Raw genomic sequence first — 22,488 nt, 5'->3', positions numbered from 1 at the left:
CACATAATACTCAATATGTCAATCCTATCCTGGAGGCCCTGTTTTCATTTTTTTAGGAGGAGAAGGCTACTGCATTTTCAGCATCCTGAATCTGGATCCAGAGTTGGATCAAGGCAGTGGTTTTATCACATGGAGGGAGAACCTTGACAGTCACTGACATCCAACTATAATTGCCTACACACAGTCCCTTTTAGATAGGGGAATAAACCAGGTTCTCCTTCTAAAATATGGTTTTACATTTCTTATAACTATATTAAATGATACACATTGAGTGTCAGTGAAAAGCAGTTGCCTCTGAAGTGAAAGGGAACATCTGGCATATAGCACACCTTATGAGGTGGGCAAGGAGAAATACCACATGAACTGTAATGTCCATATAAGAGAAGACTGGATAAGATCTTCCTGTAAATAGGAAGAGTGACTGAACTTCCCACAATGTAGTGAATCTTGGTAATTAGTTTGGTAATGCCATACCATTACTTATTAGCAGGAATCCCAGTTTTCTGTGGAAAACACAGCCCCCCCATGCTCTGATAAAATCTATACATATGTGTCTTTCTGCAATTAAAGTGAAATACTGAACTTTAGTTTCCCTAGCCACAATATTTACAGAAATCAGTTGAACACAATGTTTATCTGAGCCTCCATTACCCAACTCATTGTATTAACTGAACCACCAGCTGCCCGAGGCTGACTGCCCAAGCTTCCCATCTTAAAATAAGGGATAGAAAGCTCTTTGCCCATTCTTCTGATTATCAGAATTTTTGATTATCCGATTCGGCCCTGATCTCAGTTAGACTGGATAAATCAGGGTTTCACTGTGTATGTTTTTATTTTTTTTACAAAATGTAAAAGCTAAAGAGTCTCTGTAAAAACAAATTTCATGTTTTTTTTGGCAAACAGATTTCTAGGATCCCTGCTTATTAGCAGTAGCTCAAAACTGAACACAGAACTTGTTTATTTGGGAATACCTAATCTCTTGTATGGTGCAGATGGGCATATTTCATCTTTTTTTTTTTAAGTGCTTTCCAAGGATACCATTTCTAATCATATTGGAGTAGGGATTTTTGCACATCAAGCTTTGTTAACACTGCCACTGCTGTAGCATAACTATCGGCACTCATTATGTTAATGATTATATTGTGTGCAATCCCATGTCAATTTTGGGAGACTACTGTGAGAATGGATCAGCTGGGTTGTGTGTGCATGTATACATTTAAGATTGCTAGCTCATATCTTTTACTCTCTGTGCTGCTATCTTCCTCAGTTGTCACCTGCCAATTCTTACATTATCTGTAAAGCAACCAATCAGTAGAAACTATGGATAGGGTTAGTCCTGCTCCCATTGTAGTTGATGGCAAGACTCCTGTTGACTACAGACTACTGATTCTATTCTCACTGCATTCTGGAATGGGATTTGTATGTAGTTTCTGTTGAATGGCTTTGCTGTGCATGGCAGTATGTTGCTCTGATGATAGCTTGAGTCACATGCTGCTTGATAGTTTGTGATGTTAGGGAGTAAGCTTTACTTTGTTTACTGACTGACTAGTCTTTCCTTTCAGGATAAAACATGCTTGGCTCTTCCTGTCCATATGAGGAGGAATTGCTAGTTGGGATATGACATCCCCTCAGAGGTCTGCTGCTGTCTTCTGAGGCCCAGGAGTAAGGCCATCTTGTTAATAAACCTAACAGCATAAAAATGACTTTGGTAGCTCCCTTTTTCATCGTAACGTCCTCAGTTTGTTCTGCTTCTTGGGCTAATTCCTGTTTTCCTTGCTTGGTGAAAAATCTCATTGACTTCATTGGAGTTTTGAGTAAGGAGATCAGGATTCTTAGTGCTATCAGCTGCATTCCCCTGCTGTATTTGATTAATTTCATCTGCGGGGTTTTGGTTTTTTTTTGGGGTGGGGAGGGAGGAAGGGTGGAAGTTGTAGGGTTTTTTTGGTTTTAGGTCTGCAGTGGAATTCAATATTTTCCTCTTTCATAATGAAGTAAAAGATCTTAAATCTCAGACAGTGAAGTCTAACAGTAACATACTTTGACATCAGCTCCAGGGCACCATCAGAAGAGAAATGTTCACAGAAACTTTTCTTGTGTAGTAGATGAATAAGAGGATGGAGGAATAATACAAACAGCAGTGATACAGTTGCCAGGTAAACATTCTCTCTCTCTAGTGCTCTGAAACATATCATTATACCAAAGTAATTTTTAATTGGAAAGTTAGACTGCCATAATGTGAAAGCAAAGTGTACGTAGACAATTTCTAATTTGCAAAACTGGAAATTCAGAGTATCTTTCCATAACTCTTAGAATTTCTTTCAAAAATACTCATTATGCAAGTACCAAATAATGCACATAGAAGCATATGCTAAATTGCAGTGACACAGTTTTGTATGTGTCAAAGCCTCATAATATTGCATGCAGTTATTAGGATATTCTGGCTTGACCAGACTATCCTAAAAGTCATTGTAGAGGTGTATGTATTTACATGATAAGCTTGCAAAGTTTTCTGGCACAAACCTTAAGGTTTGAACCTGATCTACTGTACAGTGGATCAGTCTTGCTCCCATTTAAGTCAATGACAAAGCTCTCTGGCAGGATTGGGTAGATTGTCCCTTTATGTAGTTGGCTAGTTCAACATGTGCATAACTAAACAAACTTTTTTTTATTATATAGTTGTTTTGTAGGAAATAGCCATCTTTGTGTGTTGAGCATATTATAAAGAGCTTGGTGTGTGTCACTGAAATACTTATGGATGTAGGTTTGTAATTCTAGTGTTTGTTCAGTTTGCTTGTATAGAAGTTGACTCCTCATTAGCATATTCAGCCAAGAGCATGCAGTTAATGAGGAGATGCGGCTGTGTTGGGATGAGACAGCATATTTGTCTGCATTTGTTTTTGTCTTGTTTTTTTGTTTATATCCTCCTGGTCCGTTCCTGCTTACATAAAAATCTCAAACTACAAATGTAATAAAATTATTTACCTTCTTTCCATCAAAAGAAATTGCTAACTTATGGGTTTTGAGCAGTATTTAAAAAAAACACTTTAGTCATCTGTTTTTGTGTGCCACCATCCCTCCAGCATCAAGCTTTAAATGAGTCTAAAACACTAGGCTGATGTGCTGAGAGCCCTCAACTGTCTCTGGAATTAAGAGTGCTCTATACTTGGTCCTTTAGTAGATGGGACTCCCAAGGAGAAAGCCATGAATAAGATCAGTCACCACTCCTCTAGTTACAAGCAAACTTCATTCATAATCAGTATGTGGTGTTCAAGATATAAGTTGTGGCTAAAGAACAGTGTTTAGCAGGGCCAGTGTAGTTTTCCTTTTCTGACCTCATGATATCAAGCTATGTTTTGTAGTTACAATTTTAGGCAGATAATAAAATGAGTACAATTGCATTCTTAATGTACTAACCTTTTCCATCTGCATTTCTTTCAGCAAGAAGCTGGCTCTCAAAATTTCTGATCCAGGACTTTGTAAGCCTCTTGAAGCTACACACATCTATCTTGTAGCTGCTTCTGGTGAATATGTCTATGAAATACTTAAAATGGAGTTTTTTGGCACTCTCTATGCTTTCTGTCATAATAATGACATGGTACATGACACTTCCTTCGCATACTGTGATAGAGCATACAAACTGGATGTATTTCTATGAATATGAGCCAGTTTACAAGCAGAAATTCCTCTTCACGCTGCGGGAGCGTTTGAAATGCAAAGATACAAATCCGTTTCTGGTCATCTTGGTGTCTTCACAACCTATGGATATAGAGGCAAGGCAGGCCATTCGAGTAACATGGGGTTCTAAAAAATCCTGGGGGGACAGTCAGATTCTAGTACTGTTCTTATTAGGGCAAGGAGCTGAAAGAGAAGACAGCTTAGATGCATTATCGATAGAAGATGAAAGCATTCTGTATGGTGACATAATTCGCCAAGATTTTATGGATACTTATAACAATCTTACCTTGAAAACAATCATGGCATTCAGATGGGTGTCTGAGTTTTGTTCAAATACTAAATACATTATGAAGACTGATTCTGATGTTTTCATCAACCCTGGCAACTTAGTAACGTTTCTTCAAAATATAAATTCTTCAGACAGTTTTTTTACTGGTTACCCTCTAATTGATAACTTTTCCTACAGAGGGTTTTACAGAAAAACATATATTTCTTATGATGAATATCCATTTAAGGTATATCCTCCATACTGTAGTGGAATGGGGTATATACTTGATGGAAAACTGGCTCTGAAGATTTATGAAATGATGAGCCATATCAAACCTATTAAATTTGAAGATGTTTATGTTGGAATTTGCTTAAATATGCTAAATGTGAACATCCATATTCTAGAAGATACACAACTCTTCTTTTTATACAAAATTAACTTTAACATCTGTAAATATAGACACTTGATTGCAGTACATGGTATCACTTCAAGTGAATTGATGAGATTTTGGCAGGATTTATTGACAGACACTTCACTCATTTGCTAATGATCCCATGTTAATATAGGTCTGTCAAAAGCTGACTGTTTTGTCCTGGCCTCTTGGTTTGAATTGCACTGTAGAAAGTGTGTAAATTGAGTTTTGTAGAACAAGGAAATGGGGTTTTAGAAAGGATCACTCAGGCTTATGGGACCACCCTGATTACGAGGCACAATTAAAACAGCAGAATATCTCTAGAGGGTTTTCAGTATGGTGTTTTTAAATTGAGAATGAGACTTCGTTGCACCTTTTTTATTCCAGAATTATTTAGATTATATGGTAACAGTACTCTGCTCACTCCACCCATCTGGTTCATTTCTGAACAGTCTGCTGCAAGTATGGGGTCATCCTGCCTGAGTTTCCTGCCACCTCCCCAGGAATCTGTTGTCTTATGGAACCGCAGGAGCAGCACCCCTTTTTTCTCAAAGAACTGTCCCACAAACCTAGATCCTGGGGCAAAGTGCTATCTGTTTTCCTTCAGATGGGTACCCCGCCTACAATAGGGAATGTCTCATCCTGGGCCCCCATCAACACATGAACTCCTCCTCTGCACTGCAAGATGCTCAAAGTTGCTTGCTTAGTCAACCCCAATGATTCCTTTAGAAATATTGTGCCAAGATTTTCAAAATTAGTTGTTTAATTTTAGGCTCCTATGTTTTCACTGAAATCAGCAGAATTTCTAGATACTCAGCACTTCAGAAAATCTGGCTGCTTTTTTAGGTGCCTATAAATATATTTTATAGAATTGCCTTAATGGCTTCAGAAAGCTGCATTATTTTAGTGGTAACAGTGTTCTCAGTATATTAAGATAGAGGGCCAGATCTACAGCAGTGTAACTAAGTTCAAATAAACTTACTTTCAAGTTACTATGCAAAATAGGACAGCAAAATTTATGCACTAATAGGCTCATCTCCACACCTACCAGAATCCAGGCAGGGAAAATAAGCAATGAGATTTGCTGTGAAACTTGTCAGTTGAAATGGCTTTCAAATGCTGAGATCAACTTTCATTTGCAAAATGAACTGTTTGGTTCAGAGTTTAAAATAAACATTTGGAAATATTTCTAGACATTTTTCTAACAGGAATCTTAACACAAGAAAACAAATGATTTTTTTTTTATGTAAAGACGGGTATTTTATTGTCTTAGTCATATCAGCAAGGCCATGTTTCCAGTAGTTTATGCTTCTGGTAGACAATACAGAATCTGCAAGTGCATTAACACATTTATTATTCTTGACACATCTAAAATCTATCACATACCAAAGATACAACAGTGACATCCTGTACATCTAGAATGACAGAGCACTGCCAGTTTACTTCTACTCATACTATAGCTAATGATAGGATATTTACATTTAATTTGTCTTTTAAATTGTCTCTTAGAGACAAATGTAGAATAGGTATAAAATAACTCCACTACTAGTACCAAGAATGAGGTTTCATCAATATTTTTTAATGTGTACTATGATCAGTGTTGAATTTTGATAACTTTGTATAACCATACATTATATCTTACAGGTTAATTTAAGACTAAGATTCCACTTTAGTATTTAGGGGAGAAAATTGTGTTCACCACCACAAACTGTAGACCCCGGTATTTTGAACTTTGTTCTAGAAGGGTGCTCACTGTGATTCAATTCAAGGTTGTAGGTTTTATTTTTTTAAACTAGCTTGTATAGTTTAATGAAATTCTAAAGATAGGTAATGTCTTCTTTAAATATGGTGGGGAGGAAGCGCTATTCTAATTTTAGAACTAGAAATTACTGCAAAACTGCAACAACTAAACTTCTGGGATCCACTTATGATTTGATATGAGTTTTACTATAGTTGGGTGGGAAGGAACATGCTCAACTTGTATATATCATCTTGTCCAATGACTGGGCATACAGTGAAAAATTCTCACCTACAAAACCGCTTATTATTTTAAACCTACCATGACACGAATGTTTATTTAATAGTGAGTGTTTGCCCCATGAATGCTGATATTCAGTGTAGTTGGACAGTGGTTAATACTGCTTTTTAAAAGAATACTTTAGGTGGAATCACAAAAGACTTCAGTCTTCACAAAGCTGATGCAAGGCAGATGGCTGCAGCTGCAAAAATAGGTGTGACAATTAGAGAAAAGTAAGTAACTTTCTCCAAGCAAGATACTTTTGTGCCTGACAAGGTTCACTGATCAGCAATTGCAGGGCTTTTGCCTTCAGAAATGTAGATTTATACACAGTTTATTCAACATGAAATTGTAACTTAGTTACAAAACTGATGATTTAATTTGAAACAGCCTCTTAGTAACTTAGACATTTTTCTTGCTTCTCCCGTTTGTAAACAGCTTTGAACGTGTTTATTACTAGAAGCATAAAATGTGTAATACTGCTTGCCATGTTATTTGAACGGAAATGTTGGCTATTTTTAAAAACAAACCTGATTATAAGAGGGGAGTTTAAAATAATTGTATGAATTTACACCATCAGTCAATTTTAATGTAGGACCCAAACAACTCTGTCCCCTTAACATCTTCTGATAGAAATGAAGTGTAAACTTCAGCCTAAGATTTCTTATGACCCTGTTTATGAACTTATTGGCCTTGCAAATGACGCAGATGAAGCAGGTCAAACATCCTTTAGGACCGTACATATTCTCACAGAGGTGGTGTGCACAAAAATGCATCAAACAATGTTTAGTATTTAGAGTTTTATTCTAGTGTATTGAAAATAGCATTCACAATGTAAAATTACCACTGTATCTATCACCTGTATATTCTTCCAGTAGAGTTTGCAGATTTAAGTGTTTAGACATTTTACTGGGATTCATTGACTGCGTACCTTCAAATACAAATAGTAAATACTTAAACTGACTAGGTGCATTGCAGGATGAACCATTTTAATGAAGACCACAGACTGCATATATTCGTTGCCTGTACCTAGTTTTGGCATTGTTTTATGTCTGCTATTAGTACAGTACTAAAAAGAAAATGTACAGTAGATTTACAGAAAATTGTATTAAATCACCTGTTTCTTTTATCTTGGTATAGTTCGTTTTTAAAAGTTGGAGTAATTTAAACTGAATTTAATTATGCTTGAAGTCTGGATTCACAGTGTACATAATGTACGACACAAACTTGAACTAGAAACTGATTGAGGGTAAACTAAATAGGATGTGAACACTGAATTCCTAATCTTCTGTCTATATCAGATATGTTACTTAAATTATAAAACCCAGAAGCTGCAAACATGGGACTCAATGCTGCACTACTTAGACAAAATTCCCACTGATGTCAAGGAGATTGAGGCTGAGTGACATTTTGGATCCTTATAGGAAAATGGTAGCTTTTCCTATTGAAGTAGAATATATGATTTGGGAGGGATTTGAAATGTGTTCCTCTGAATGCTGCTTGTTAAAGTGATCTACTTGATGCTATTTAAAAAAAAAAAATTACACTTCAAAGGTTGAAAAACCATGTTTGTATACTAGTAGTAATCTGTGATGGAAGGGAAACATACTTTCCACAAGGCAAGGATATATGGATTTTATCTTATTTCCTTGTGTAGTGGGGTCCATGTTTTCTAAAATATGAAAACTGTAAACTAGTTTATAAATACATGTTGGGCCTCTGATAATCAAAAAGGGATTATAATCTCTAACAGGCCCATGTGGTTTTAGATTGTTTTTCTGTAGATGCCTGATAAAGTAATTTTCTAATTGCCGAGAGAATATAACCTGTGCTGTTATAGTTTCTCACCTTCAACTATGGGGCTTTATTTTGCATCCTTAAAACAAGCAAATGCTGCAATGTATTGAATATATCAAGTAGAATAAACTAAACCCAACTGAGCATAATTGTTGTGTTTTTAACTTTATAGCTAAAACCTCACTATTTCTAGCCTTGTGACTGTAGTTACTTATTACATTACTTTCTGCAATCTTCATTAATCTGACTGATTCTTAATAGCCAGACTTTTAAAAGTTAATTTAAGGTGTCGGTAGTACATACATGCTGACTCACTATGTAAAGTAAGGAAAATGTAATCTGCTGGCTTACCCAGGACTCTTTGTAATGCTTTGTCTGCAGTGTTCCTTAAAGCTATAGTGAAAGCCTTTCTCTCACAACTTAGATTTCTGAAATAAAAATACAAATTTTAAGTGCTTTTGGTTTTGAATGAAAAGCAACTGCAAACTTTATAAAGCATAAAGAGAATCTTGGCTATGATGATTTAGCAAAGTAAACACTACTTGTTTAGACAGTGTGGTTCAGTTACTGTCATACATACCTCAGGCTCTGCTCTTATAATGCACAAAAAGGTAGGAAAATACTGCACTGATAGGTTTTTAACAACCCAAACAGCCCAATCATAAAAAAGTGTAAGCATTTTTCCTGAGCACTCTTCCATATAACAGAGCCAGCCATGGTTCTACAATCTCTAACTGCAATACTAGTCTTTGTATTATTACTTCTAAAGTACGCTGCTGCATACCCCCAGCCCCTGCTCCTCAATCCACTACAGTAGTAGAATCATAGGGATCCCAAAAGTCTCATTATAATAAATTAAAAAGGGAATGGTCCTGAAACTAGCCAAGAACTAGGTCTTATTGGTAAAACCAGCCTTGGTTAACTGTCCATATTTCACATCTCTCACTTGTATAATCTGAGTAGTGTAGCAAGGAGAGTTGAATTGATTCAATATAGAACAAAAACTTCAGACATTTGGCTTTTGAACACTAACGCTCTAAAGGGATGTTCCCTGTGTGATAGTCTTTAAAAAGTGGTATTGTACTTAGACTCTAATCAGACAGACATGATTGTCTGTTCTGGGACCAATATTTGACCACTAACTGAAACCAATGTGTTATGGCTGCATAGATTCTGCGTTTAGATTGATAAAGAATCTAACCATAACTGCTTAGTGATTTATTATGAATTACCTGTATAGAATACACACTGAACTGGATTTCTGAGCAGCTGTTTCCCTATAAACTAATGCACCTCCAAAGGTTCAAGGGATAGAGCTGTTGGACCCTAGGACTTGTAAATGCGGGGAAATACTGTCCCCCTTTCCCTCTGTGGCTCAAGGAATATGGACTTTTTCCCCTTTTGACCTCAGGAAGATGCAAGAAACTAGCCTCTTCTAAAAGTAGGATTCAAACCTTTTTCCTCCAAAGGCCTCTAATGTGGTGGTCACAATCATATTTATAGTTTGATAAGCTTCAGTTGCTCTGACCTTGTACATTTTACTGTACCTAAGATACTCATGTAATAGCTGCTTCTATATATACTCCATGTTCAGAGGTCCTGCTCAATGAAATTTTTGTATATGACACAGAAAAACCAAGTCCTTCAGTGCTATATAAACAAACCTAGTAATTCAATATACAAAAGTATGCTTAATTTAGAATGTAAACGTTCCATGAGGTTCCAGTCTTTAGATTTGGAAAGATAATTACAAACTTAACCACCATTAAAGATTAGCAGCTATATTACATGTCTGCTAAACCTCAAGCTACTAGTAACATTAATTGCCTGTTGCTTTAATAAAAAACCTGAACCTTCCATTTTCCAAAACTACTTTTTTAAGGTCCTGATCCTAGATGTTACTCTGGACTGGTAGACTGCTGCAGAACAACTTTCAAGATTAAGGCCTAAAACCTATTTTAGAAAATGGAAGGCTGAGGTTTTTTTTTAAAAAAGAAAAATGCTGATTTTTCCCCATCCATGTGAAAAACCACTCATCACCAGTATCTTCCTAATGTTTAGTACAGTGACATCTTGTCTGTTAAAAGGTAGCTGGTTTCTTGAAAAAAAAATTATATTTTCAAAATACAGAGTTAGAATTTATTTAGCAAATATATTGTATGGTTACTTCAATCTGGCCTAACTGCTCTAAAGCAAAGAATTTCTTCTGACTTTAATGAAGTAAAAGCACCATCAGATAGCTGTTATACGGAGTGAACACTAAAAGCTTTACCTACCACACGTAGGTTACCATACAACAAATGTCACTGCACAAACAATCTAATACTGATTTTACTATTGATCCTTTCACTTAAATCAATGACAAATCTTCCACTGACTTCAATGGGAGTAAGATCACTAACCAAGCCCTTTATTTTTAAAAATCATCTTCTGGACCATTTCACTGACCAGACACTTCCATTCCTGTGCTTCACACTAAATGTTACAGAAAAAAAAAATAAATAAAACAGCTGATGCTGCCAACCTGGAGATGATCTGTGAATTTCAGAACCTGCATGTTCGGCCACAGTGGCCTGAACAAGCTGTACTGTCACCAAACTTTTGGATGCCTGCAACAAACAGTTAAGTTGCTTCAAATGCATTCACTGATATGATACAGTAAGACAACCATGTTTGGAAAGATCTTGGCAAGGAATGCAGGGCAAGTTGATGACATGGCTCTAAATACCAAACAGGTCCTCAAACTTTTTGGTGGCTAAATTCTGCTCTTGGATCTGTATATGTAATAAACCATGGGTGCATATGTCCAGACACCATAATCATCAATGGAGACTGAATCTGGGACCTTCAGCACTCGTATAAAGTTCACTCCTGTGCAGTGGGCATGCGTATACCTTACACAGGATCTCTGCACTGGGGTAAATTTCATCCTTAAAGAACATGCATCTTTTGCTTGTGCTAAACCACCTCGGGAATGGAGGTTGGTTGTAACGCTGAAGAAAACGTTAGTTGTTCTTTCAAAAGTTTACAACTGAACATTGACGTAATACAGCTTTGAAACTTTACTATGCAGAAGAAAAATGCTGCTTTTAACCATCTTAATTTAAATGAAACAAGCACAGAAAGTTTCCAGACCTTGTCAAATCTTTTTTTTTAAATGTTCCTTTTTTTTTTTTCAGTAGTTTGTTTAACGCAGTACTGTACTGTGTTTGCCTTTTTGGGGGGGAGGGTGTCTCTGCTGCTGCCTGACTGTGATTCCAAATGAGGTGTGTGGTTGACCAGTCAGTTTGTAACTCTGGTGTTCGTAACTGAGGTTCTACTCTATTAACTTTAAGTCAGTAGGCTACTATACTTCCTTGGGCAAGACACTAGAGGGAGAGATGATCACACAGAAAGGCAGTGTATTATGTACAACTGGACTTCGCTGACAGCCAGAATATGAGGATAAGTTATAGCTCTTTAATTAGTAAAGCACAGTCCTTGCAAAGAGTTCACAGTACAGCACAACACAGTAAAACTGCAAGGGTCTGCTATAAGAATATGTATAAAAGTGTACTCAGTTAATTTGGCTCTGGAAAACCACCAGTTTAGAATACCATTGCCAATAAGAGCAACATTTAAAAAAAAAAGTGAGGTATAACTACAAGTTTACAATATTTAATAATGAACAATACATATGTTGGACATGGGCACCAGTTTAGTATAGTGGCCTTTCACATCTGGACACACAGACTCAAGGGACCAGGTATTTGGACATTGATACAGCCACTTTAGGCTAGATCCACAAAGGGACTTAGGCGCCTAATTGCCCCTTTAGATGCTTAAGTCCAACACTTAGGTGCCACTGAAATCCTCAAAACCCCTGCTCAGATGCTACCTAACCCGGTACCCACCTAAGCTCCCTAGGTGCCTAAGTTTCTGCTGCGGGGCCTGTGCAAAAGCACCTAAGGTAACGATACCACCAAGCTGCTCACTGCAAGCAAGGTATTCCCTGCCTCTCTTGCCTGTGGGGCCTGTTTCAAGAGGTATGCTCCGAGCACACCTAACCCCCTTCAAGACAGCTGGGGGCAAACAGATCAGGACATTTTTGGGGTGGGGAGAGGAGGGGAAAAGCAATGTGTGCCCATCCCTCATAAGAATACACAGTAGGTCAGTGGTTTGGGCATGCATCTGAGATACAGGAGGCCTGTTTTCAAATCCCCACTCTGATGTGGAGCCAGGGCCTCGAGCCTTGGTTTCCCGCATCCCAACCACCTGAACGTTAAAGACTTTTATAAGGGAGATGTAGATCTTCTTAGTCTTGTCCCTTGTGGGTAGCTGTCCACCTCACAAAATTGTTAGAGACTTCAACATGACTGGCAGGGTTTACAGGGAAAACCCTAGGAAAGTAGGTTTTTAAGGTAGATGCATTGACAGAGCGTGAGGGCAAATTTGCACAGTCCCTTCCCTCTTCATATACCACTTTCTTTAATCCTAAAGTGAGTCTCCGCCCCTTGTTTTTTTTTTAAATTAAGAGTAAAATCCACCAGTCACATCAAACACAGATGGTGAAAGTGAATTTCTTTGACAAAGGAAGGGAGTTATTGCAGTTATTGACAGTGCTATGGCAGACTACTAAAGCTACAGGTTTCATACACAGGGCATAGCAAAGGAGTTAACCATCAAGGAAAAAAATAAAAGGAAAATTCAAGAAAAGGTAGAAAAATAACTAATGCTTTCACAAATGCGAACATTGAACATAGGCTGAAATAGCTTTGTTTAGTTATCAGGCAAGAGTAAGTTCTGAGTCTTAATCCTGGAATAAATACATAGGTCAGTGCCACCCACAAAGCTATTCTGTGCTCCTGTACTGAGTTTCTCAAATGCTTCTACAGTGGTAGAGCCCAGCCTTGCAGCAGGACTGAGATCACATAGATCCTGCTGCCATAATAGTGGGAGCAGGATTAAAGAATAGTCCTGTGCAAGGCTCTAGACTGTGGCTCACTGCTAAGGCAACAGTATCTCATGGATCACCTACCTGCCTTCCCAGTCACCACCCCGACACCTTACCTGTGTCAACTATGGTACCTGAATTTGTAAATCTACAGTTAACAACACAGTCAAATCCTTTTTCCTGGGCTCCTGATACAGGTCTAGCTGCTCCATAGGAGGTGAAGCGACTCTACCAGCACTCCTGTAGAGCTCTGGAGTTCCCTTCTGTGATCTATTGGCTGAGCTACAGGGAGGGTGCAGGGCCTAATCTTAGTACCTGCTTTGAGAAATTTCCTTTAGCTCACGTGGTAGAGGCATACAGAGTGGGGTTTTCTGGTAGCTGAAGGACCATCATTCTAGTTCCAGCTCCCCACCTGTGTATGTATGGAAGACTTAACTGATAACTGATAGATTCATTACAGCAAGATTGTAGCCAGAGGCTGAAGTAATTCAGCTTTCTGCTGAAGTACTCGATTGAGATAGCTCCAGGGCTGTATCCCCTGCTCATTTCTACAGGTTCCTCCTCTACATTTGTAGCAGTACCTTAGTGGAGTAAACCTCTCAGCCTCTCTCTTTTCCCCGAGAAGCTGTTTCCACAACCCTTTGGGTTCTTTCCTGCAAGGACAGGCCTGTCTGCCTCTCGAAGCAGCTGGAAAGGGGAAGGCAAAGGCTTCACCATGTGACCAGCAAATGCTCCTTGGAGCCCACTTTGAGAACTCCTGCTCTAGCATTGTACAGGGTTTCACACTTATAAGGACCATCACGAAACCTCTGCACAACATTCACATCATTTCAGAGCACTCTAACCTGGAAGAGCTTTAGAAATGAGATCAGTGCAATTTAACTGAAGTGAGATCATTAATATTTCCTCTTACGACTTCAGTTTGATTGCAAAGCTACAATTAAAAATCCACTAAACTTGATTTTTTCCCTTAGTACAGCAGTTGGATCTTTTAATTAAATCTTTCACTTAAAGAATCAATTCCATGAAGGTCTCAAAATGAGGTAAGAAGCCTGTGCCCACACCTTTCTGTTCTAGATTTTCCGGTTTTCATTAGTATGTCTGACCTATTATTCACAAAAAGAATCCAAGGTTTCTGCTAAGACACTATCTATTCTCTGTTACTGTTCTGTTTCCAGATCACTATATGATAAAGTAACCAGCAATTTCCAGATCTATACCAGATTTGGAAGGTTGCTGTCTATAATAAAATTTACATTATTCACCGATTCCAAATACAATTATTGTTGAAAATCAGAACTTAAAAGTTTCTTGGTTACAGTTATGAGAATGTTTCAGCACTAAAGCATATTCCCAATAATTTACATGGCAATGGTGGTGTACAGTGTTGAACACTAAGTGCCATAAGCGTTGTTTTAGGGTTTTTTTCCTTGACAAATATTTTGAATTAAGTTTCAGTGTTACTGAACCTCCCCAGAACATCATAAAAAGCTCTGCCTTGCTTGAAAGCATCTTGTATTTTTTTCTCTACTTGTCTATGAAAATTCTTTGCTAAAAAGCAGAAGCAAGTGTGAACTGAATCAATGCTAAGCATTCTTCAACAATGACAGAACTAGTTTCTTGGTGACTGAAGGCATCAAACCTCAGAATTTGGTGAGGGAGTTTATCAGTTGATTTGAATACAGTAGGGCATAGGGAAAGTGTAATGAAAATTATACACAGACTGGATAATCACATGGATACACGGAACTCAATTATTTACTTAATCATATAGTAAAAAGGGCATATTTCATTATAAAATTATGAAGAGGGTGGCCAATTGTGGACTGGCAGAGGCTAGCATTTAGCTTCTCTTTTTTCTTCATGTAAAGCACAGACCAATAATTACAAATCTTTTTCAATCTATCACTGCAGATTAGATAAACAAGGATGCGAAGCATTGAAGAGTGCAGTTGTGAGATTAGTTACATATATGAGTGAAAAGCAGTGTCATTCCTATCGCTCGCTTATGACTGCCTTGCCCCTTCAGTGCCAAACTGAATGCAGCTTCAGCTATTAGAAAGGAAAATTAAGAAATCATCAGTATTTGAAAAAGCCTTAGGCAGGAATTTTAAACCTTAGAAATTAACTAGAATATGACCTGACCCTTCCATTTCAAAGGAGGGGCAGGTCACATGAGGCAGGACAATGTGGGGAACTTAATTATTATAACTATCCAAAACATACTTGCCGTGTTGTTCTTTTTGTTCAGCAAAGAACAGATCAGAGGGATCTTTCCCATTTCTTTTACATACAATCCTAATGATAATTACTAGAACTTTCTACCACATTAAAATACAAGAGTTTGTTTTAAGTTCACTAGAGAAGAGGGAGAGAGCTGTTATAAATTCACTGTTCTTCTGTTTTGCTGCTATTCCTGAACTTCACCACCATAACTGTTATGTTATCAGGACATCCTCTGTAAAATGACTGCAGAACTATACTCTTTGCACCAAAATGTGGTTCATCCAGGCGTTCCTTGATGAATCGAACAGCCTCTTCATTGCTGAAAGCATCCCACAGGCCATCAGATGCTAAGATCATGAACTCCGGCTGTAGTTTGTCCAGATCAAAGGTCAGAATATCTGGGTCAGGGATAACAACATTCAGATTTTTCAGTGGATAATCTCCTAGTGAGCGGGACATGGCCAGAATCCCCTGAACACGCCAGGAGCCATTAAAGCTGATGAAGCCACCTGCAATGAAACACAAACTCTATTAAATTGCATCTCTATGACTTACTGCCAGATTCACTGTAAAATCTGTGAAAAAAAACAGATGAAAAACATTACATATCTAAAAAAACAAAAGATGCCTGAAGTAAGATAAACATCAAGACAATGCAGTGAAGAGTTGGATTGGATCTACATGGAAGCCAGTGCTATTGAAATAGCTGAAACATAACATCACGGATGGCCCTCCTTTCAAAACAAAGCACAACTTTGTGTTTTTTACTCCTCAAATGAGTCTGACAAACTGTTGTGAACAGAGAGGTCTCCCTTATTTTAAGCAGTTTACCTTCCAGTGAGCTTTGTGTCAATGCTCAGACAATATACAAAGTGAATCTCTAGATTCTGGTTTTAATAAAGCTCTTCTCCTTTTGTACAATTCACCAACAGGTTTCCCCTCATTTGGGAGGATGTATGAAGGAAATGGAACATTGAAAACACTTGCAGCAAGACCAAAATCTCACTCTCATCAAAAGGCACATATACAAAAGCATTTATGGACACCTCCATCAAGTTGTCTTGGGTGAGCAATAATGATGACGACCCAGAACACTCTTGTTCTGAAAACAATTCAATTCTCCTTCAGCACAGAAAATACAAGGGAGCTGATTGCTTGCTACAAATAGCAGCACCATCCTCAGAGCAAAGGATAATTCATGATGAATGGAGGGGGAGGAGGGGAAAATTATGGTCACACTGAAGTCAATGACAAAATTCCCCTTCTGACTTCAGTGTGGCCAGGCTTTGGTCCTTAAGCAATAAGATTTAAAAAGGAAGTTGGTGTGCTAGGTAACTGTATAATGCTCAAGGACAAGGCATGGAACTAACAGATCAAGATTTATTTATATTTTAAGACACTTTTTGCTCCCTTTAAAATAAGCATTAAAGTTATGGAAGTTCTTCATCCAAAAAGAAGAAAAATTAGTAAAATTGTCACTTTGTCTTCACTGTGGACTCCACATGCATGAAAAATTCACATTTGACAAATGCAGTCATTTTTCATGATTTGCCAATTGTCCGTAAAAGAATTTTTTTTTTTTTTTTTACAAATTTGCTATTCAAAATAATATTTTTTGCCTTGCAAATAAATTCCAGCCTATTATTGCTTGCAAACTATTCACTGCAACTATGTTATCCACAACTGATTATTTGGGTTTGCATGACAGGTCACAAAAGTCACATGACTCCCTGTTCTCTAGTTGGATGACCTAATCTTTAAACTATTTCTGCTTCCACTTGAAACTGTATTTCAGTTAATTGATTCTTGGTTAAAGCCTGAAACTTAATTTATGTGAACATCAGTCTGAACAGAACATTTTTGCCTGAATGTTTGCAAAGTGAATAATGAGGGGTATAAAGGAAAATTCTATTCAGAAGTCTCAAATATTTGTACATAATTCTCACTCCCTGCCCACCTCCATTGAAGACTGTATAAAATGGTGTCTCAATATTAAGGCATGCACAGTTCCTGACACTGGGAATTTCTAAGACTGTATCTGAAACACCTTTTCAAACATACAGTCAATCAAACCCTGGGCAGTTGCTATATGTAATTATACATTTTTGAGTGGCCTCTTGGAACGACATGTAGCCAGTGCACTGATTTGCCTGTGCAGAAGATCCACAGGACAAACTGGGGAAAAAAACCAAGACTACAAGAGAGCAAATAGTCAGAATGTAGTCTTGTGTGTTTTGGGATGATAGGAAAAACATAAAATTTGCAATACATGACAGTTAATTTTAGAGCATGCCATAATTCAAGGAATTATGACCCTGTAATTCAAGGAATGCATTGCCTGTAACTTTTATTATGCGTACAGAGAAGACATCTGATGCAACAGACTCATTGTATCTACCTATTCTAATATTTACAGCAAGAACTGATGGATGCAAAATTTTTTTGCTGTCTTTGTAAAGCAATGACTGAAGTTTTTCTATGGCACATATTGTATACCACAGGGCTGGATGAAAAAGTATTTTTTACTACTTTTAATGTTTTCTATTTTCATGATTGAAAAGAGAATACTTAAAAATTCTCATTAAAACCAAATATTCTGCATCTCTAACGGTTACTGACGAGGAATAATCCCTATTAACAGAAAAAAAGATTTTGGCAACAATACAAAATTTTGCTTTTTAGACAGCTCAGTTTAAAGGATTATATTGTTCAAGGTGAATAACTTGCATATACATCCGTGACAGTCAATTTGTGGCTCCAAAATTGCATGTGGCTCTTCACAACCCTAAATGGAATTTTTTCAAGGCAAGCATCTAATTCAATGCTTCACAGCCGACTGGGTCTCTGAGCTTCCATCAACATAGCTAATGGTGTACCTATTCCAACCGAAAATCCGCTCCTGTCAGTGGTTGTAGACTGCATTTATGCTACAGGGCTATGCCACCATAGCTATGCTGGTATAGTCTCCATAGTGTAGACCACTGGTTCTCAACCAGGGGTATGCGAACCCCTGAGGTACACAGAGGTCTTCCAGAGGGTACATCAACTCATCTAGATATTTGCCTAGTTTTACAACAGGCTATGTAAAAAGCACTAGTGAAATCAGTACAAACTAAAATTTCATACAGAAAATGACTTGTTGATACTGCTTTATATACTATAAACTGAAATGTAAGTACAATATTTATTCTCCAATTGATTTATTTTATAATTATATGGTAAAAAAGGAGAAAGTAAGCAATTTTTCAGTAACACTGTGCTGTGACGCTTTTGTGTTTTTATGTGTGATTTTGTAAGCAAGTATTTTTTAAGTGAGGTGAAACATGGGGTATGCAAGATAAATCAGATTTTTGAAAGGGGTACAGTAGTCTGGAAAGGCTGAGAGCCATTGGTGTAGACATATCCTAAGTTATGATCAAGTTCCGGTGACTTATGCAACACATTATTTCTAAACTATGTGGCAAAGACTCCAGCATTATGTGGCATCTCACTCCCAAAAGCCATTTCTCCCCTCTCCTAGTCCAGTCAGTCTTGTGTTATTTACTTTGGTATTAGATTTAATTTATTTTAGGCAGCCCCCAAAATTTGTACTTTCAAAGTACTACAAGTTTTGTTCTGACAACGAAGAGCAGCAATGAAGGACTTGTCAGGAGAAGATCGAGGTTTCATTTTTAGGTAGAGAATACAAGGGGGATTTAGCTCACAGGAAGCTGTGAGGTTTTTTGGGAGCCAGCTGAGGGGTTTGGCATTGAGGAGAAGATTCTTTCCCTCCCGCTTCTGGCTGTGAATAGGAGGGGAGGGCTCACTGAGGTGAGAGGGAAGGCGCTTAATTCCTCATCTCTCACTCCAGCAACCCTTGACAGCATCAAGCCACCCCAGTCCACTCCCACCTCAATGTCTGCGACTACATCCAAAAGTGACAGATCAGGTGATATTTGTCACCTCAGTATTAAAAGGCCACTGACAGGAAAGTTAACATTTTCTCTGAGCCAATGTTTCACGCTATTGTTTGCGGACTAAGACAGAGATTACTGCATCAGTTTATACCAGGTTCACATTCTGATGGTTGTCTTCTCCACCCCAGGGCTAGGGACTTAACTTTTAAGTGAAATCTCATCCTGCAACACAATTATGCAGCTGCATAACTGTATTATACATGGGGCCCGGATTGTGACACTGCCTTCTAATGATGGAATGTGATGAGGAAAAATTGTAATTCAGCATCATGATGTGGTTATTTTGCATCTTTCTGTAACTGCCTTTGATAAGACAGTAACTGTCCACCTCTTCAAAGGTGGAATCATGGTTTTAAATCATTATAAATGTATTAGCATAAAAATTTTATGATCAGTTAATGGAAAAATGGAGCAAAGAGGGGTAACAGATATATTATGGTACTGCTATAAACTTCATAATTACAATTTTAGCACCGTGTCTATGTTATATTTATTATACATATTAAAATCTCAAGGGCTGTTAAGCAATATGTAAAAGTACCTAGCAGAGGTATGGATTGGTGTCTGTGTCGTTAATAGCCCTGTCTACATTATAAAGCAGAGGGTTATATTAATCGTAATAATAAAAATGGGACAATACACAACAGAGAGGAAAACACATTAAGTGAGGCTAGCAAGAGTATTTTTTGTTGAGTTGCAGAGAGCTAGAACATTCATCTTTCTAATGAGACCTGTTCTTCCAAAGAGAAGAAAAAAAAATCAAGAAGTTCAATATCCTTGTGTAGACAAGCCCTTAGAGATAATCTAGGCCAAAAACACAGGAACAGGGAAGGGAACTATCAGGACAGACCTTTAGAGTTTTAAAATTTATTAGAAATGTTGGCTAGCTCTTGCTTCTGCTCTGTTCTGGATTTCTGCTCCAAGTAGACTTGCTTATCGTCCAGAGAAAAAGGTATTGGTCTAATAACAACAATGATAATTATAATAAAATCGGAAGATAAAAGGAACTCCAATCAAAAGGAAGTATGTCAGAAAAGCCTAAACTCTCAGCTGATCATGCTCAGAATAACCAGAGTGTGCTTCACTGAAATTCAGTGAGATTGGGGATTAGAAAAGGAAGGCACAGTTTATGAAAACTGTTCTTTTATTGCAATTCTTTGGTGGAGGACAAACTACACAGACTGGGTTTGCCATTCAGATCTTCTCAATATCCCCTTATTTTTGCACTTTATCACTGCCAGATATTTGTCCTTTCTATTGCCATTACTGAGAGTGTGTCCTGCATTTAACATTAGATATTACTGCGGCTGTAACTGCAATTTGTGGATAAAGAGGACTTTGATATTAATTGGGTTCCCTAAAGGCCCAGGGTCACAGCCAGTACTGAAAGAAAAGGCATCAGGAGAGAGGGTTCTATTGAAAACATACCCTGGAGCCTGGGGCACTATGCAACATGCTAAAAAAAACCCCAACAAATCCATAACTAACATTCATCCTCATAAAACGAAGGAATTGAGAATGCAGTTGTCTGGTACAAATTTAGAAAAACAGGAATGGGAAGGAATGCTAATAAATACAGTGCTAATAGAAGCCATTCTAAAATCCCATTTTGTGGTGGGAAGTTTTTGGGGGCTTTTTAAGAAGTGGGAAGAAAAGCATCTCAGGAGACTGCACAATCCACTCCCTGATGATAATACTGAGCACTTATCACAGTTTTAATTCACAGATCTCTAAATGCTTTACAATGGGGGATAAGCATGATCATCTCCATTTTACAGACAGAGAAGAGCTTGTGCTAAGGCCAAACATCAGTTCAGTGACAGCATTATTAGGAACAGAAGCCAGGCCTCCTGACTTCCAGTCTGCTGCTCTGGACTATCCTGCCTCCTAAGGCCACCCAGCAAAGATGTGATTGGCTGCCTGTTTAAGATACAAGAGTTCCAGGTATGGTAATTTCCTGCAATATCCTTGAAAAACCTTACTGAATTAAGTTTAAGTATCCTTGGAGTCTATTGTATTAAATGAATGATTTATGTATTAGTGTTGGCCAAGACTGTATGTAACTTCTGTAGGGGAGAGAGGCGATGTGAACTCTGGGAACTATTATGAACTTCAAAAGGACTGTATTGTATAATGTGCCAAACAAAAAATGGACTTCTGGACAAAGCAGTGTCAAGTGGTTTACCTGGGGAATCTCTAGTGGGAGGTGAATGCAAGTTCCCCACCTCTGTTTATGCAAAAGCCCAGCCTTTTACAGCTATGCCATGAGAAGGGGATCAATGTCGACTGATTACCTGTTCCCAGAGTCTCAAGTTCAAAGGCCCAACTGCATAAAGGAAAGACCAAGCTATTCACGGGGGTGCTAATTCTCAGCTAATGCTGGTATGAATTTGTAGCCACAGAAAAACTTCTTAGCAGTGTCTGAAGGACTGACTCCTATCAGAGCCCTTACTGAAGTTGAGGTGATCTCTGGTAAGCTTATTAGTATATGCATAGGTTATTTTTTGTATTTAATGTTTTCTCTGTAATGCTTCCACCTTAAGAATAAATGTGCTTGCTTAGGAAGAGCTGTGTAGCTATGGGCAATTACAGCTGTTCATAACTTTCCAAGAGACAGCAAAGTGCAGACACTGGCCTGTTTAGGCCGTCTAGCTTACTAGGAGTATCACAGTATAGGCAGGGAACTGTGCAGCCTGGAAAAATCCCTGATCAGGAGGGAAAGATGTGGGTTTCCACCCAAGAGAAATGACAGCTGAGGAGCTGGGAGCCTACAGTGGCTGCCCTTGAGAATCCACGGAGGGTGAATACAGTGCTGTTGCCTTAAACTATGACAATGATGATGGTTAAATGATGGATGATGTCTGAGAGTAAAAATTCATCAGAATGAGGCTCTGGGGCTTATTTTTCTTTAAAAGACAAAGGGTTAAGGAAGATAGAAAAGGTAGATTTGAGCAGCACAAGTACTAGAGACAGAGAATGCTGTCATGGGGTCAATGTGACTGGAGGTCTTTCAAGTGCTGAGACACCAGCATCCCTTGTTATAAAAAACACCCCTGGGAAGATGCCTCTGTCATATAGAATGATCATGATATCCCAAGACAGATGTAAGAGGAGTGGATGACAAGGATGGGGAAGGCACTTTTCTACCACCAAATTTCTTTTCTGCAATTTGTTTATCTAGTCTCCTCAGGTGAGGGATGAGCA

At 38.0% G+C, this 22,488-nt stretch overlaps 2 protein-coding genes across 24 annotated transcripts in view; one reads left to right on the top strand and one right to left on the bottom strand.

Annotated features, from left to right (window-relative positions):
- B3GALNT1 (beta-1,3-N-acetylgalactosaminyltransferase 1 (Globoside blood group)) overlaps window positions 1-22,488 on the top strand; it is a 36,935-nt gene that overhangs the window by 3,911 nt on the left and 10,536 nt on the right. For 11 of the 22 annotated variants that reach the window (XM_073359507.1, XM_073359505.1, XM_073359500.1 and 8 more), the window contains 2 exons: window positions 1,563-2,153; window positions 3,439-8,318. In XM_073359507.1, the coding sequence (XP_073215608.1) occupies window positions 3,528-4,490 (963 nt within the window). In that variant the 5' untranslated portion in view covers window positions 1,563-2,153; window positions 3,439-3,527 and the 3' untranslated portion in view covers window positions 4,491-8,318. Of the gene's footprint in view, window positions 1-1,562; window positions 2,154-3,438; window positions 21,229-22,488 lie in introns of those variants that run through there. The other 11 variants (XM_073359516.1, XM_073359515.1, XM_073359514.1 and 8 more) reach the window with 9 other exon arrangements.
- The window catches only part of PPM1L (protein phosphatase, Mg2+/Mn2+ dependent 1L), a 51,759-nt gene continuing 40,877 nt past the window's right edge, over window positions 11,607-22,488 (bottom strand). For both annotated transcript variants that reach the window (XM_073359518.1, XM_073359519.1), the window contains exon 3: window positions 11,607-15,837. In XM_073359518.1, coding sequence (XP_073215619.1) covers window positions 15,491-15,837 — 347 coding nt within the window. In that variant the 3' untranslated portion in view covers window positions 11,607-15,490. The remainder of the gene's footprint in view (window positions 15,838-22,488) is intronic.

This window comes from Lepidochelys kempii, chromosome 9 (assembly GCF_965140265.1).
Source record: "Lepidochelys kempii isolate rLepKem1 chromosome 9, rLepKem1.hap2, whole genome shotgun sequence".
NCBI classification, from domain to species: domain Eukaryota; kingdom Metazoa; phylum Chordata; order Testudines; family Cheloniidae; genus Lepidochelys; species Lepidochelys kempii.
The sequence above is the reverse complement of the archived record's forward strand: the minus strand, read 5'-3'. Positions and strand labels throughout refer to the sequence as shown.